Source organism: Procambarus clarkii, chromosome 9, assembly GCF_040958095.1.
Source record: "Procambarus clarkii isolate CNS0578487 chromosome 9, FALCON_Pclarkii_2.0, whole genome shotgun sequence".
Lineage (NCBI taxonomy): Eukaryota > Metazoa > Arthropoda > Malacostraca > Decapoda > Cambaridae > Procambarus > Procambarus clarkii.
Window position 1 is genome coordinate 23,399,571 of NC_091158.1, and position 17,398 is coordinate 23,416,968.

The 17,398-nt window shown below is 45.0% G+C and overlaps 1 protein-coding gene across 1 annotated transcript in view; it reads right to left on the reverse strand.

Annotated features, from left to right (window-relative positions):
* Nucleotides 1-17,398, reverse strand: part of LOC138362841 (dentin sialophosphoprotein-like) — a 121,135-nt gene that overhangs the window by 17,680 nt on the left and 86,057 nt on the right. Inside the window, exons 4-5 of the mRNA XM_069321412.1 lie at nt 2,733-2,957; nt 2,118-2,478 (exon numbers count right to left, since the gene is read on the reverse strand). Of these exons, the coding sequence (XP_069177513.1) occupies nt 2,118-2,478; nt 2,733-2,957 (586 nt within the window). The remainder of the gene's footprint in view (nt 1-2,117; nt 2,479-2,732; nt 2,958-17,398) is intronic.

The window sequence follows — 17,398 nt, forward strand, 5'->3', positions numbered from 1 at the left end:
GACTGTGAACACATCAGCTAGCAATCCTGTGTCCACTTTGAGGTAAAGGAGCAGATACTCCCCTATGTTGCGACATTTAGCCAAATCAAAAATTTCTAAGGCTTGTTTATAATCTGTTTCTGACAACTCTTCGTCTTTTAGTGCATTGTAAAACTTATCACGAGAAGGAAGGTGTGGTTCATCTAACACACTCATAGAGGATAAATAATCATAGCAGAATGATTGTTTACCCTTCAACAGTTTTGGGATGGCCGCTTTATTTACACCTTTTAACATAGCCAAAGTGAATGTGGTAGGTTTCCCACTATCAATATGATCCTTAGGTAATCTTCCTAGCGAGCCGTTGAGAAGGGCTAAACTATCCAAAAATCTTAAGTTGTTCACATCAACTTTCATAAATTTAAATCCATCCTTAGCTAATATATCTATTTCACTCCCTGGTCTATCTCTCATCTCGTTTAGGATTACTCCTAAATCATAGGAAGCGTTGTGTGAAAAAGTGTATAGGAACTTGTATGAATTTACACACTGCAAATTACATCTATCACAGTAAGCTGCTTGATAATTGTGGAATCTTACAGTGTGGTCGTGATGACGGACTTTGATTACATCTTCTCCGTTAAAAGGTTCATCACAGAGTTCACAGGCTGTTTTTGTCTCAAATAGTGCCTGTTGTTGCTGAGACATGTGAAGTTCATAGGATACTAACCCCTTCTTGATTCTAGCCCATGATACTTCTAGCGTGGTTACAAAGTGATTGACTGCATCTTTACTCAAATAAGTATCTTTCTCAACAATATTCATCTGTCTGTCAATGATGATGTACTCATACGCCACTGCGTTGTGACGTGTTTCTATCATTCCCTTAGGGTTCGAGCGGTCTAACATGCGCTCAAAGTCATAAAAGCACATGTGACTAGGACCATATCCCCGTCCATAGTTACGGAAAGTAATCTTCCTCCCTGGTGGGTAGAATTTGAGAGTCTGATGTACTTTGCATGTACTTTCATGACTCTGCATGCTATCTGCTGGGAGTGATATCAAACAACAATGACAGAAGCTGTGATGACTTGGGATGCGATCTGGAGTGCTGCGCATATTACGTACATATTGGTTAAAATCCTTAATTAATACTAAGTGTTGAGCTTCCAACATCAGCAATGGTACGACATCTGTATATCCCCCTCTTCCCTTCCTAGCTAGTGTAATGTAGTGTCGTTGTCGTCGTCTAGCATTTTCATCTCGTTCTAGTGAATAGATGAATATACTGACTTTATTCATTTTCTCTACCTTGTGAATATCCTCGAATGTTACTGCAGAATTGACATCTGCTGGCCAATTAATGTGTCTGAGACACCAACTAGCATTCACAGATCTAGCGCGGATATTACCTAGTCGCATCCCCTTAGCTGAACATTTATAAGCAGCAACACACTGCATAAGACAAATATCAGCCTCTCCCTCTGGATTGAAAACCAACTGCTTTCCACGCAAGCCTTCAGGATAGTCTACATGCGAGCCTAATCTTATCGGATGTTCAATCTGACCACAGTTAATGTAAAACCCGGTGTCCCGCTCAACCAAGACATTGGACCCCCTCCCTCTCTTCTAGGTACTGGGATATTTTCCCCGTCAATTCGTCAGCCCAAAGATCAATAAGAGTGTCTACCTCCTCACGAGTTATCATTTGCCCCTCACCTCGTATGGGAAAGCCATCGTTATTTATAGGATCCAATAGATTATCCTCCCCGTCTTGTTGTACATTTAAATTCCGCACAATTAGAGTGATGTCTGGGTAAATTAGGAGGGATGGGTGTTGTGGAGAGAAAAGGGCGCGTATCTCATTAATGAAAAAATCCCTGTATGTTCTCAGATAGAGTCCTGGGGAGGTGTTAACATGTTCTGGTATGGAGAATGAAAGCCGAACATAACTGCCATTATAGTTATCAATTCGATCCAGCAGCTGAGGTTGAATTTCTAGGGCAGGCGGGGGAGAGGGAGAGAGAGGTGGTGGGGGTGATGGGAGAGGGCTGGGAGGGGTCGGGGGTGGTGATAGCCCCCATCCGACATGAATGGGCGACACTGCACGGTCAGCTATTACGCCAGACGGTGCTAACCAGTCAGAATTGACAGACGCTGACGAGTCAAGGTCACGGTCTGCTGAGCTGTCGTCTGAGTCACGGCTATTCTCACTGTCTGTGATGCTGATGTTAATGGTACTGTTCTCACCAATGCTGCTGCCGCTGCTGTTGCTGCTGTTGCTGCTGCTGCTGCTGCTGTCGTAGCTGTCGCTGATTGATTGGGGTATGGGGCTGGGGGAGGAACGGGGGGTTGAGTGAGCACGTGAACGAGCCCTCCCCTCCCTGTTAGTTGAGGGGTGAGAGCCGGATGTGGGTAATGTCCGCTCTGCTGTGTCACTCTCACTGCCGCTGCTCTCAGCGCTGATGGATGCCAAATCTATGCACAGCGGTGTGTCGTCTGTAAAAAAAAAAAAAACATATTATCTCTAGAAAGAATGAAAGCATATATATATATATATATATATATATATATATATATATATATATATATATATATATATATATATATATATATATATATATATATATATATATATATATATATATATATATATATATATATATATATATATATATTATGAGGTGAGGGAACAGACTAGTGGGAATTATTATGTAAAGGAAATAGACTGAAATAAGACAGTATTAACTTACTTATGTCCTGGTGAAGGGGTTGAGCAGGTGTGAGGCTATGAATCATTAACGTAGTGCTAACTGGGCGCGATATGGTCTCGTAGCCCCCCATCTGCCGGCCTTGTTGAAGGGGCTGTGGCTGCCCGTGAGTGAGATCTGCTCTCCTTAGCTCCGTGTGGGAGGAATGTGGTATAGACTCGTTGACGTCTATCTGTTCCCTCCGTCGATTGAGGTACGGATTATAACCTGAAATGGAACAAATGATATTCAGCAAAGGTGAATGGGGAAAATATGTTTATTATGCATGTGTGTTCGCTTGCAACTGGATGAAATACAGATACGAGAAGTATATTTTTTATATGCTACATACGTTTATGTGAAGTTTCATTCCGGTGATGTCCTCCTCGCGGGGCAGGTGAACAATAAGGACACTTCACGGTTTTGTAAACTGAAATTGGAAAAAAATCATATTTAACTGTGTGGAATGTAATAGCCCGAATGAGTAAATATTCTCACACTATAAGAGATAATAGTTTACACACGCGATATTTCACCTGTGGACGCCATAAAATGAACTGTGGAATATTAAATAAGAATAACACTCACGGTTATCACAGAAAATCTGCTGACATCGCTTGCATTTGATGTCGTAATGGCCTATGGGCGGTTTTTCACAGCTTGCGCATTGCAGCCGACATAGTTGATTTGGTGATGGACTATAAAACACTCCACATTTCATGCAGGCTGTAGAGGTTCGCTTTTCCATGACGCGGTGCTGTATGGTGAGTGTGTGTAGCGGATGAAGTCACGCAGGGAACTAACGGCACGTTTGTGTGTGAGGGGAGTGAAATGCCCCGGGTCAAATGAGAAGTGATTGATGGCTGACAGGTGCAGGTCTGTCGGCAGGAGTATGACCTCGCTCCCCTCCTTAACAGAATCGCAGTGGAGGGGGAGCCGCGGTGGGGTGAACATCTCCACTCAACTCTGAAGACATCGAAAAGCCTTTAAGGCAAATGGACCACTTCTGCAAGAGGGCTGCTCTCTCGCTCTCTTACCCCTCAACACTTACGGCCTCCTGTAGGGAGAAGCTAATGGACGTCCAGGCTTTCCTCTCAGGTATGGGGGTTCTCCTCTCCACTCCCTCCCCCACCCCTCCCACACCCCAAACAACATAACAGACTATGTTGGGGCCCCTCTCACCTACACGCAGCCTCTACTTACTTACTATCATCAAAAACCTATTATCTTCACACAGGAATAAGTCTATGCCAAACACACATACATATTCATTTACTCTTTACTCTACCACATACTCTCACACATCCATGCGACTACGACGTCGCGCACCACCTGCCTACATGCCACCAAACAACATGACCTCCCCTCTTTCTTGACCACATACCCTAACACCAAACGCTCACAAGCGCCAAACTTCCGGGAAAATTCCCCCAAAACCCTTTAGGACTACGATGACGCGCCGCGACTGCGACGACGCGCACCACCTGGCATTCAACAACATGACCACTCATCTTTCCTGACCACATACCCAAACACCGGACGCTCACACGCGTCCGACACGCGCCAAACTTCCGGGAAAATTCCCTCCAAAACCCTTTAGGACTACGACGACATGCTGCGACTAAGACGACGCGCGCCACCTGTCCAGCTGGCACTCACCAGTGCCACCTGGGCAGATGGCACGCATCGTCGTAGTCCTCATCTACACTACTGTGCCAGCCCTCATATATCCCACCCATGTGAGGATGCCCGTCCCCCAAATATCCCACCCCTTTACGGGTGTCCGCCCGCCTATATCCCTCCCCTGTACGGGTGACCGCCCTCATATATCCCACCCCTGTACGGGTGCCTGCCCTCATATATCCCACCTTTGAACGTGTGCCTGCCCTCATATATCCCACCCCTGTACGGGTGCTCGCCCCCATATATCCCACCCTTGTAGTGGTGCCCGACCGCATAAATGCCACCTCTGTAAGGATGCCCGCCCTCATATATCCCACCCCTGTACGGGTGTCCGCCCACATATATCTAAGCCCTGTACAGGTTCCCGCCCTCATATATCGCACCCCTGTACGAATTCCTGCCCTCATATATCTTACCCCCTGTACGGGTGCCCGCCCATATATAGCCCACCCTTGTATGGGTGCCCGCTCTCATATATCCGACTCTTGTACAGTTGCCCGCACTCATATATCGCACCCCTGTACGGATGCCTGCCCTCGTATATCTCACCCCTGTACGGTTGCGTGCCCTGATATATCCCACCCCTGTTCGGGTCCCCGCCCCCATATATCCCACCCCTGTACGGGTCCCCGCCCTCATATATCCCACCAATGTGTGGGTGCCCGCCCATATATAGTCCACACCTGTACAGGGTCCCCACCCTAATATATCCCACCCCCTGTACTAGTGCCCGCCCACATATATCCAACCAGTGTACGGGTCCCCACCCTTATATATCCCACCCATGTATGGGTGCCCTCCCTCATTTATCCCACCCCCTTTACGGGCCCCTGCCCTCATATATCCCACCCCTGTACGGGTGCCCGCCCGCAGATATCCCTCCCCTGTATGGGTGCCCGCCCTCATATATCCCACACCTGTACGGGTTCACACCCTCATATATCCCACCCCTATACGGGTGACCGCCTACATATGTCCCACCCCTGTACGGGTGCCCACCTTCATATATGCCATCACTCTACGGGTGCCCGCCCTCATATATCCCACCCCTCTACGGGTACCTGCCCTCATATATCCCACCCCTGTACGGGTGCCCGCCCTCATATATCCCACCCCTGTACGGGTGCCCGCCCTCATATATCCCACCCCTGTACGGGTACCCGACCTCATTTGTCCCACCCCTGTACGGGTGTCCGCCCCTCATATATCCCACCCCCTGTACGAGTGCCCGCCCACATATATCAAACCCGTGTACGGGGTCCCCGCCCTTATATATCACTCCCATGTATAGGTGCCCTCCCTCATATATCCGACCCCCTTTACAGGCCCCTGCCCTCATATATCCCACCCCTGTATGGGTGTCCGCCCTCATATATCCCACCCCTGTACGGGTGCTCGCCCTCATATATCCCAGACCTGTACGTGTGCCCGCCCGCATATATACATCCCGTGTACGGATGCCCGCCCTCATATATACCACCCCTGTACGTGTGCCTGCCTACATATATCCCAACCCTGTATGGGGGTCCGCCCGCATATACCTGACCCCTGTACGGGTGCCCGCCCTCATATATCCCACCCCTGAACGGGTGCCCGCCCTTATATATCTCACCCTTGTACGGGTGCCTGCCCTGATACATCCCACCCCTGTACGGTTTCCTGCCCTAATATATCCCACCCCTGTAAGGGTGCCCGCCCTCATATATCCCACCCCTGTACGGGTGTCTGCCCTCATATATCTCACCCTTGTACGGGTGCCCGCCCTCATATATCTCACCCCTGTACGGGTGCCTGCCCTGATATATCCCACCCTTGTACGGGTCCCCGCCCTCATATATCCCACCCCATTACGGGCCCCGCGCTCATATATCCCACCTCTGTACGGGTTCCCGCCCGCATATACCCCACCCCTGTTCAGGAGCCCGCCCTTATATATCCCACCCATGTACGGGTACCCGCCCACATATATCCCACCCCCTGTATAGGTGCCCGCCATCATATATCACACCCCTGTATGGGTGCCCGCCGGCCTCATATATCCCACCCCTGTACGGGTGTTTGCCCTCATATATCCCACCCCCGTTCGGGTGCCCGCCCTCATATATCCCACCCCTGTACAGGTGCCCTCGTTTATGTATCCCACCCATGTACACGTGCCTGCCCTGATACATCCCACCCGTGTACGAGAGTAGTAGGGATGGCATTCTAAACATGAATTTTTGTTTACGGAAATTTTGTGTTTTGACTCCTAGGGATTTCAGGTGAATTTGGCTAGTCACAGATTTGGAAAGTGGAAAATAACATTTTATTTCTTGTAAATGGCATTGCAAAACGCTTATGCATTGTACAAGGCCAACACAGATGATCGAAGGAAACTAACTGCTCCAGTTCCATGAAGTTGCTATTTGGTTTTTATTGAAATTTGACAAGGCAGAGTGGCCTGCAACAACTACACCATCTCCACATCTAGTTCATGCTCCAGACATAAATGATGACACTGGTCCTGTGTATCCTGCTGCTGACCCGTCAACACCTGGCCCGTCGGGTGTGAGACGCCCTCTCTTCACGTCTACACCTAGTGCTGAAGCTGAATCTGATGAAGATAATTCATATTCCACATTAGTGTTTGAAAACAATAGTGAGAGCGACGATTCAGACAGTAGTTTATTGCCAACCCAGAGACAACAGCGATGTGTTGTTATAGCAGAGACTCGCCTGAACTATAAATTGAAACATGAGCTGGTAAAAATCCCCAAACGTCGCAGGTGTGAAGTGTGTGCAAAGTCGGGTATCAGGAAGGAAACTGGTATAGCGTGCAAGACATGCGATGTTCCACTTAGCGTCATACCTTGTTACACCACTTATCACAGGAAAAGGGTGTATTGGGTGGACAAGAAATAACCACCCGCACCAGCTTCACTCCACCTAGGAACATCTGTTGAGTAACTTCAGGAATCAGTACCTGAAGGTGGCGGAGTGGAGATAAAATGCTCAACTTATTTTACTACAGTCGTCTTTGCTTTGGTAAGTACACATAATTGTCTTAGATTGTTTTAGTATTGTAGTCTATTTTCTTATGAATATTTTCATACCTAAATGAGAACTGTAGCACGAAAACTAAAGTAAGTATACACGAAACAAGAGAAACTTTTTTTGTGGGTGTTGCGGGTGTGAGTTGGAGTGTCAAGAGCGGGTTCCGGTTGTGTGTTTTCCGTCATCTCTACAGCTGTGAATTCCAAGGAATTGTATTTCATATGCATATGTCTGTGTAGGGAATTTTATTCCGAACACTATACAAAAAAAACGGTGTGAAACAAGTATAAACTTGAAAAACATGTGCAAAGTAAAAACTTTTGACGCTCACGGGTACAAACACGCGTAAGATTTTATTCGCCGAAAATTTATTTGATGCTGTGTTGGCCAACTCTACCCATGTTCTTATAGAACTTTCTATTGCGAACACATTGCTATAAAAATGAAATACGTAGCTCCAGAAATAATGTCAGGACAGTGAAATAAGTATAAACATTCAAAGCGCTGCATCACACCATTGTCGTCGCTGCTGAAATCACGACTAACGCTTCGCCCAGTTCCCACACTCGTGCGGGTCACCCGATACCATAATTAGACATTGATAGGCAAATGTCTGGATGGGGAATTTTATTGCGAGTTCAGTGATATCAAAATGAGCGCTGTAGGATGACTATGAGGCTGGCAACAAACGAAAGAGTATGAACAATTACTTCCTGTTTGGGTGTCACGGCGAGTCATCTTCGTGTTTATTTACTTCGTGGTGGGATACCAAATGCTTGGGTGACATTTTATGCATATCATCTTGTAGAGAATTTTATTGCCAACGCATTGATACCAAAATGAAAAACGTAGCTCGAGAATTTATGTTAGGAGCGTGAAAAGATTATAAACTTTTTTGTGTTTACGCTTGAGCGACCAGAACGCAGCGCGCACAACCCGCTTTTTTTTCAGCTAGTGCCGCGGGCACTAAAGTGTTATACAATACAATACAATACAATTTTATTTAGGTAAGGTACATACATACAATAAATTTTTACAAGGATTGGTAGACTTATAGGTAGAGCTAGTACATACAATGCCTAAAGCCACTATTACGCAAAGCGTTTCGGGCAGAAATGTTCTTATGAGAAAAGTAATTTCCGAGATTTTAGAAGTTTGTTAAAAGTTCTTATGATGAAAATAAATTCATACAAGTTTGTTAAGAGTTCTTATAGGAGAAATTCAAATTTTTTTCAGAGTTCTTACTGATAATAAACAGATATTTAGGCCGTATACATTTAAGTTGGATTCTTACTTAGAAACTAGTATAAGTCTATATAACTGAATCATTACCCTGCCATCCCCCTCCCCCTTCCCTCCCAACCCACTGCATCTCCTGCTCCTATCTCACACCCCCTCCCTTCCTCCCCCTTACCTCCCAACCTCCCGCGTCACCTGTGTTTACCTTACGCCGCCAGCCAGACGCTGCCTTCAGGTCACCTCCATAATCTTATCTTATCTTATCATTGTGTCTACATAGTATCTGGACCGTCCCTCCCCCCTCTCTCTACCTGTTAAAGTTCCCCCCCCCCCTCTCCTTTCATATTGTTCACTCATAATTCCATACATCGTAATGTTTGTTCCTTTTCATTAAACCAGTCAGTTTTACACAAATAAACAAATTCAGTAAGCAGGGTTTAGCTCACGTACCCCGCCTTAGTTTTACTAATACATCTTCTTTAGTATCCAATCATTTTCTTCAAGATTTAAAACATAGCTATTTCAAACGTATTAAAATACAATAATTTAGTCATCGAGCCCCAGCGCCTGTCCCCTGCCGTAATTCCCTCTCATATCCTCATTAATACCTAACCAATCCCCCTAAAATTTTAAAACAGCCATAATTCGTATGTAGTAAAATAAATCATGTTAGTAAGCAAGTTCTAGCTCCTGTCCCCGCCTTACCCAGCAAACAATTTAAGGTTGCCACAACATATGTGGAAAGTATTTGAAAGGATTGGAAACATTTGTTTTATCGTATCAGATACGAATTTGTGTGTGGACTTAAATTGGTTTCCAAAACTTAAAACCAAAACCTACATATCTAACACTAATTTGAGATGTTGTGGCAACTTTACAATCCTAACATGAATCATTCATATTCCATCCATATACCAATATGAATCTCTTATGAAAGGTTTGAGCCTATAATCTGAACCCTTTTCACATCTTTGTGTTTAAAGTTAAATTTCTTGAAATTAAATTATAAAAAATTATATTATATTATTACTTTTATTATATTTTATTTTATATTATATTATTATTTTCAATTAAAATATTAAAACCAATTTAAGGGTAAAAAAATCTAATTTATATTTCTTTTATTATTTACTAACAATTATAATTATTTACTAACGAAGAGAGGGGAGGCTGTACGGCGGAGAGTGGCGGCTGTGGCGGACAGTGGCGGCAGTGGCAGATAGTGGCGGCGGTGGTGGACAGTGGCGGCGGGCGGACAGTGGTGGCAGTGGTGGCGGTGGCGGACAGTGGTGGCAGTGGTGGTGGTGGCGGACAGTGGTGGCGGTGGCGGACGGTGGTGGCGGTGGCCGACAGTGGCGGCAGGCAGACAGTGGTAGCGGTGGCGGAGAGTGGCAGCAGGCGAACAGTGGTAGCGGTGGCGGCGGTGGCAGTGGTGGCAGGCGGTAGTGGTGGGTGGTGGTGGGCGGTGGCTTGCGGTGGCGGGCGGCGGCGGCTGTGATGGGTGGTGGCTGCTGTGGTGGCTGGCGGCGGCGGCTGTGATGGGTGGTGGGTGGTGGCTGGCGGCGGAGGTGGGTGGTGGCGGCTGGCGGAGGTGGGTGGTGGCGGCTGGCGGTGGCGGCTTGCGGTGGCGACTGTGGCAACGGGCGGTGACGGCTGACGGTGGTGGCAGCTGGTGGTGGCGGGCGGTGGCAGCTGGTGGCAGTGGTGGCGGCTGTGGCCGCTGGTGGTGGCTGGTGGTGGGTGGAGGTGGCGGCTGGTGGCGGGCGGTGGCAGCTGGTGGCGGTTGTGGCGGCTGATGGTGGCAGGCGGTGGCGGCTAGTGGCGGCTGGTGGTGGCGGCTGGTGGCGGTGGCAACTGGTGGTGGGCGGTGGTGGCGGCTGTGGTGGGTGGTGGCAGTGGTGGTGGGTGGTGGCGGTGATAGGTGGTGGTGGCGGCTGTGGTGGTTGGTGGCGGTAGTGGTGGGTAGTGGGTGGTGGTGGCGGCTGTGGTGGGTGGTGGTGGCGGCGGTGATGGGTGGTGGTGGTGGTGGAAGCGGCTGTGGTGGTGGCTGGTGGTGGCGGGTGGTGGGTGGTGGTGGTGGGTGGCAGTGGCGTGGCGGCTGGTGGTGGTGGCTGGTAGTGGTGGGTGGTGGCTGGTGGTGGTGGGTGGTGGCGGTGGTGGGTGGTGGGTGGTGGTGGTGGTGGCGGCTGGTGGTGGCGGGTGGCGGCGGGTGGTGGCTGGTGGCGGCTGGTGGTGGTGGGTGGTGGTGGGTGGTGGCGGCTGGTGGCGGCCAGCTGGGATACACCCTTCACCACTGAAGGTCTGAGCACAACTAACCATGTGTCTCTCACCACCAGCCCAGTGTTGCCAGCTCGCCCTCTCAAAATGTTTCCTTCAAAGATTGTATATTATCTTTGAACAACAAGTTTGATTATCAAGGAAATAATGCATATATTATTGTCACATTAATACTGTGCAATATCTTATTACATTCCTGCTAAATAATTATAATTTGAAACAGGACAAAAAATCCAACATATATATAAAAACCAACATTAGGTTAACCAAGTTAGGTTAGGGTAAGTTAAGATAGGTTAGGTGAGTTAGGTTAGGTTAAGTTAGGTTAGGTTTAGGAACGTTGTTAGGTAAGTGACATTGGGTGGGGAGGATAGGTTAGTTAGGTTTAAGCAGTGTTGTACAGAGAACAGTTTTAAAGGTAAAGTGTCTAAGAAAATATATTTAACAGAAGTGTAAGTTTGATATGAAAAGCTGAACTAGTTACATTTTCGAGAGAAATTTTCTGACTGAAGATGTCTTAAAGAATAACTTGATGAAAGAAGAAGGGTTTCTTTGATGAACGAATGTGTCTTAGAGAACAACTTTTGATGATGAGCGACTTAGAGATCACCTTTGATAACTGAGAATAACTTTGATGATCGAAGATGTTTTGGAAAGTTTCTCTGATGAACGAAGGTGACTTAGAGATTAACTTTGATGACTTAAGAGAAAAACTATGATGACTTAGAGAACAACTTTGATGTCTTACAGAACAACTTTGATGACCAAGATTAACTTTAGATGTCTCTGAGAATAACTTTTATAACATAGAAATTAACTTTAATGAACAAAAGTGAGTTAGAGAATACCTTTTGATGACTCTGAGAATATCTTTGATTACTTTGAGAATGTCTTTTGATAACATGAGTAGTATTTTGTTAGCTCAGAGAATAACTTTTGATGATATAGTGAATAACTTTTTATGTCTTAGAGAACAACATTGATGGCTTAGAGAATAACTTTGATGAATGGAAGGTTACTTAGAGAATAACATTTCATGACTGAGAATAACTTTTGATAGCTCTTAGAATAACTTTGATGTCTTAGAGAATAACTTTAGATGTCTCTGATAATAACTTTTATGAACGAAGATGTCTGAGATTAACTTTTGATAGCTCAGAATAACTTCTGTGGACATGAGAAAATCTTTGGATAACTCTGAGAATAACTTTGATGTCCTTGAAACAACTTTGATGAACAGGAGTGAGTTAGAGATTACCTTTGTTAACTCTGAGATTAACTTTGATGAACGAAAGTGAGTTAGAGATTACCTTTGATGACTCTAAGATTAACTTTGATGACTGAGAACAAGTTTGATGATTGAGATTAATTTTTAACGTCGTCTTGGAATAACTTTGATGACTCTGAGAATAGCTTTTGGGTAGGTCTAAAAATAACTTTTTATAGCTCTGAGAATAACTTTTGTGGACATGAGTAGTATTTTGATTGTGTCTTTGATGTATTGAAGAGTAATTTTGATGTATCAAAGAATAACTTTGACTATATTTCTTACTTAACGACATATAATTTTTTTACGAAAGTGCTGAAAAAGCTACATTTGACTATTTTTAGTTGAGGAAAGACATGAAAAATATGATGACAGTGACTATTTTAGTGCTCCACATTGTATAAATGTCAGATAAGAACAGCGATGATAGATATCTTTGGCCAGTTTTTCTTACTTGACGACATATAATTTTAGTTACAAAAGTGCTGAAAGAAGTTTCTTTGACTATTTTTTTAGCGAAGTGAAAGGTTACTTTATTTAAGAACAGTGTTGGAAAGAGGCTACACTTGACTATTTTCAGTTGAGAGAAGTGATATTTCAGTTAAGAAAATGACAAGGAAACATGATGAAAGTAACTATTTTTAGTTGTCTGATGAATACTTTTAGTTAAAACAAAAAGACAAAACATGATGAACATGGCTTTTTCTGTTGATTGGCGAATAATTTTAGATAAGAAATTACAATGAAACATGATGAACACATATATTTTCTGTTGACTAGGGAATAAGTTTTGTTAAGAAATGATGAAAGTGATTATTTTTTTAGTTGATTGACGATGGATAAAGTTAGTTATGAACAGTGTTGGAAAGTTTCCTTTGACAATTTTTAGCTAAGAGAAAGTTATTTTAGTTAAGAACGGTGTTGAACGAGGCTAATCCTGCCTATTTTTAGTTGATTGGATAATAAGTTTCGTTGAGAAATGACGAAAGTGTTCATGTTTTAGTTGATTGGCGAAAGATTTTAGTTAAGGAGCCTTAAATAACACGTAAGGGAATGAACGCAGATAACATATGGGAAACATGGTAAAGAACATAGAAAACATGCAAGAAAAGTTAATGAATACAAAGACCATGAATACTGAGTATAAAAGTTGTACAGAGAACATGTAAGGGACTGTAATGAACGGGTAAGAACATGTAGTGGAGGAATGGAGGAAAATTGTAAACGTTAGGATGAGAACATATGCGAACGTGTAAAGGATTGAGAGAGATTGTAAGCGTCGGTACTGCGATGTGAGGAATACATGCAAGGACGTGTAAAGTAGAAAGCGTAGTGAGATGCGCAGCGAACATGCTGAGACATGTAAAGGATTGAGAGAGATTGTAAGGGATGGTACCAAGATGTGCGGAACACATGTGAGAACATGTAAAGTATAAAGCATAGTGAGTTGGTTGGTGAACATGCTGGGACTTGTAATGGAAGGAAGGAGTTGGGTATATTTACATATGAGTCATGTTAAAATATGATAGGATGCATAGTAATAGTTGTTTAAGTCTTGTATAAAATGGAAAGAACTAGAGAATATGTAAGACTAAGTACTGGTCTGAACTTACAGAGAATATGCTATGAACGGGGAAAGAAAGCAAATTAACAGCTACATTTAAATTTATGAGACTTGGATGAGATGGAGGAAAGTGGGAAGGGGTGAAAGATAATTACACAGGTTGGGGGTTAGGTGATTACTCTGATAAAGAGTTAGGCTGGAGAAGGGCTTGATCAGATATATTTATGTTTGATGATCTAAGGCAGAGGAAATGGAGCTTGGCTAATGTCCTGATTAATTTTACTACGTTAGAAATAAGGTGATCTTAAATATCAGGTGATTTAGGTGGATAATAAAGAACGTGTACAAATGAGCTAAGCGGGGAACAAGAGTTGAAAACTCGGTAACTGAACTGGCTTCTATTTACCATGTCTGAAACAGCTTTGTTAAAAATTTAATAGAAAATTATTGGCTATTTACAAAGATATGATAGAGAACTAAGGTGGGGGGACGAGAGCTGGAGCTCGTTAACTGTTTTGATCTTATTTGTTGCGTCTGAAATACAGAGGGTAAAAATTTCAGGTAAATTGATGGGTTATTATGAAGATACGTGAGAACTAAGGTAGGGGACGAGAGCTGGAGCTCGTTAACTGCTTTGATTTGATTTACTAACTTTGAAGAATATATTCTTTAAATTTTTGGGAAAATGGTCTGTTACTAAGAACTTGTACAAAAGAACTAAGGTGGGGGACAAGAGCCGGAGCTCAGTAACTGACTTGATCTTAATTACTGAGTCTGAAATACACGGGGGTTGAAATTTCAGGGAAATTGATTAGGTAATAATGAAGATACGAGAGAGAGCTAAGGCGGATGACAAGAGCTAGAGTTTGGTAAATGTGTTATCTTTACTTACTCAGTTAGAAGTATGGTGGGTTTAAATTCCATGAAAATAATGGGTTAATAATGAAGATGTGCGAGGGAACTAAGGTGGAGGACAAGAGCTGGAGCTTGGTAACTAAATCACTGTATTGAACTACGTTTGAAATATGAATATTTAAATTTTTTGAGGGATTGGACTCTTAGTAAAGAAGTTAAGGGGATAAACTAAGGCGGGACAGGAGCTAGAACTTGCTTACTAACATGATTTATTTTACTACATACGAATTATGGCTGTTTTTTTAAATTTTAGGGGGATTGGTTAGGTATTAACTAGGATATGAGAGGGAACTACGGTGGGGGACAGGAGCTGGAGCTCGATAACTTAATTATTGTATTTTAATACGTTTGAAATAGCTATGTTTTAAATCTCGAAGAAAATGATTGGATACTAAAGAATATGTATTAGTAAAACTAAGGCGGGGAACGTGAGCTAGACCCTGATTACTGACTTTGTTTATTTGTGTAAAACTGACTGGTTTAATGAAAAGGAACAAACATTACGATGTACGGAATTATGAATGAACAATATGAAAGGAGAGAGGGGGGAACTTTAACAGGTAGAGAGAGAGGGGGAGGGACGGTCCAGATATTACGGAGACACAATGATAAGATAAGATAAGATTATGGAGGTGACCTGAAGGCAGCGTCTGGCTGGCGGCGTAACGTAAACACAGGTGACGCGGGAGGTTGGGAGGTAAGGGGGAGGGAGGGAAGGAGGGGGTGTGAGGTATGAATAGGAGATGCGAGGGGGGGGGGATTGGGAGGGAAGGGGGAGGGGGATGGCAGGCTAATGATTCAGTTATATAGACATATACTAGTTTCTAAGTAGGAATCCAACTTAAATGTATACGGCCTAAATATCTGTTTATTCTCGGTATGAACTCTGAAAAAATTTGAATTTCTCCCATAAGAACTCTTAACAAACTTGTATAAACTTATTTTCATCATAAGAACTTTTAACAAACTTCTAAAATCTCAGAAATTACTTTTCTCATACGAATTCCTTAATTCCAAATCTGTGACTGCCCAAATTTACCTGAAAACCCTGGCAGTCTAAACACGAATTTTGAATTTCTTCCATAAGAACTCTTAACAAACTTGTATGACATTATTTTCATCATAAGAACTTTTAACACACTTCTAAAATCTCAGAAATTACTTTTCTCATAAAAATTCCTTAATTCCAAATCTATGACTGCCCAAATTCACCTGTAAACCCTGGCAGAATTTTTCCCAAAACAAAAATTCGTATTTAGACTGCCATCCCTTTAGACTACTTACGAGTCCCCGCCCTCATATATCACACCCATATACGGGTTCCCGCCCTCATATAACCCATCCCTAGACGGGTGCCCGCCCTCATACATCCCACCCCTGTACGAGTGCCCATCCTCATATATACCACCCCAGTACGGGTGCCCGCCCTCATGTATCCTAACGCTGTACGGGTGCCCACCCTCATATATCCCACCGCTGTGCGGGTGCCCGCCCTCATATCCCACCCCTGTACGGGTGCCCGCCCTCATATATCCCATCACTGTACAGGTGCCCGCCCTCATATATCCCACCCCTGAACGGGTGCCTGACCTCATATATCCCACCCCTGTACGGGTGCCCGCCCTCATATATACCACCCCTGTACGGGTGAACGCTCTCATATATCCCACCCCTGAACGGGTGTCCGCTCCCTTAAATATCCCACCCTTACACAGGTGCCCGCCCTCATATATCCCACCCCTACACAGGTGCTCGAACTCATGTATCCCACCCCTTTACGGATGCACGCCTGCATGTATCCCACCCCTGTTCTGGTGCCCGCCCTCATATATCTAACCCCTGTACGGGTGCCCGCCCTCATATATCCCATCAATGTACTGGTGCCCGCCCTCATATATCCCAACCCTCTACTAATGTCTGCCACCATATGTCCCACCCCTGTACGGGTGCCCGCCCTCATATATCCCACTCGTGTACAGGTCCCGTCCTCATATATCAAACCCCTGTATAGGTGACGGCCCCTCATATATCCCACCCTTGTACGGGGGCCCGCCAACATATATCACTCCCCTGTATGGGTGCCCGCCCTCATATATCCCACCCTGTATGGGTGCCCGCCTGCATGTATCCCACCCCTGTACGGGTGCCCGCCCTCATATATCACACCCATATACGAGTGCCTGCCCTCATATATCCCACCCCTGTACAGGTGCCCGCCCTCATATATTCCACCCCTGTACGGGTCCCCGCCCTCATATATGCCATCCTTGAATGGGTGTCCGCGCCCTTATATATCCCACCCCTACACAGGTGCCCACCCTCATATCCCACCCCTACACAGGTGCCGGAACTCATGTATCCCACCCCTGTACGGGTGCACGCCAACATGTATCCCACCCCCTGCACTGGTGCCCGCCCTCATATATCTAACCCCTGTATGGGTGCCCGCCCTCGTATATCCCACCCCTGTACGGGTGCCCGACATCACATATCCCTCCCCTGTACGGATCCCCGCCCTCATATATACAACACCTGTATGGGTGCCCGCCCTCATATATCCCAACCCTGTATGGGTGTCCCCCACCATATATCCCTCCCCTGTACGGGTTCCCGACCTCATATATCCCACCCCTGTATGGGTGCCCGCACTCATATATCCCACGCGTGTACGGGTCCCCGCCCTCATGTATC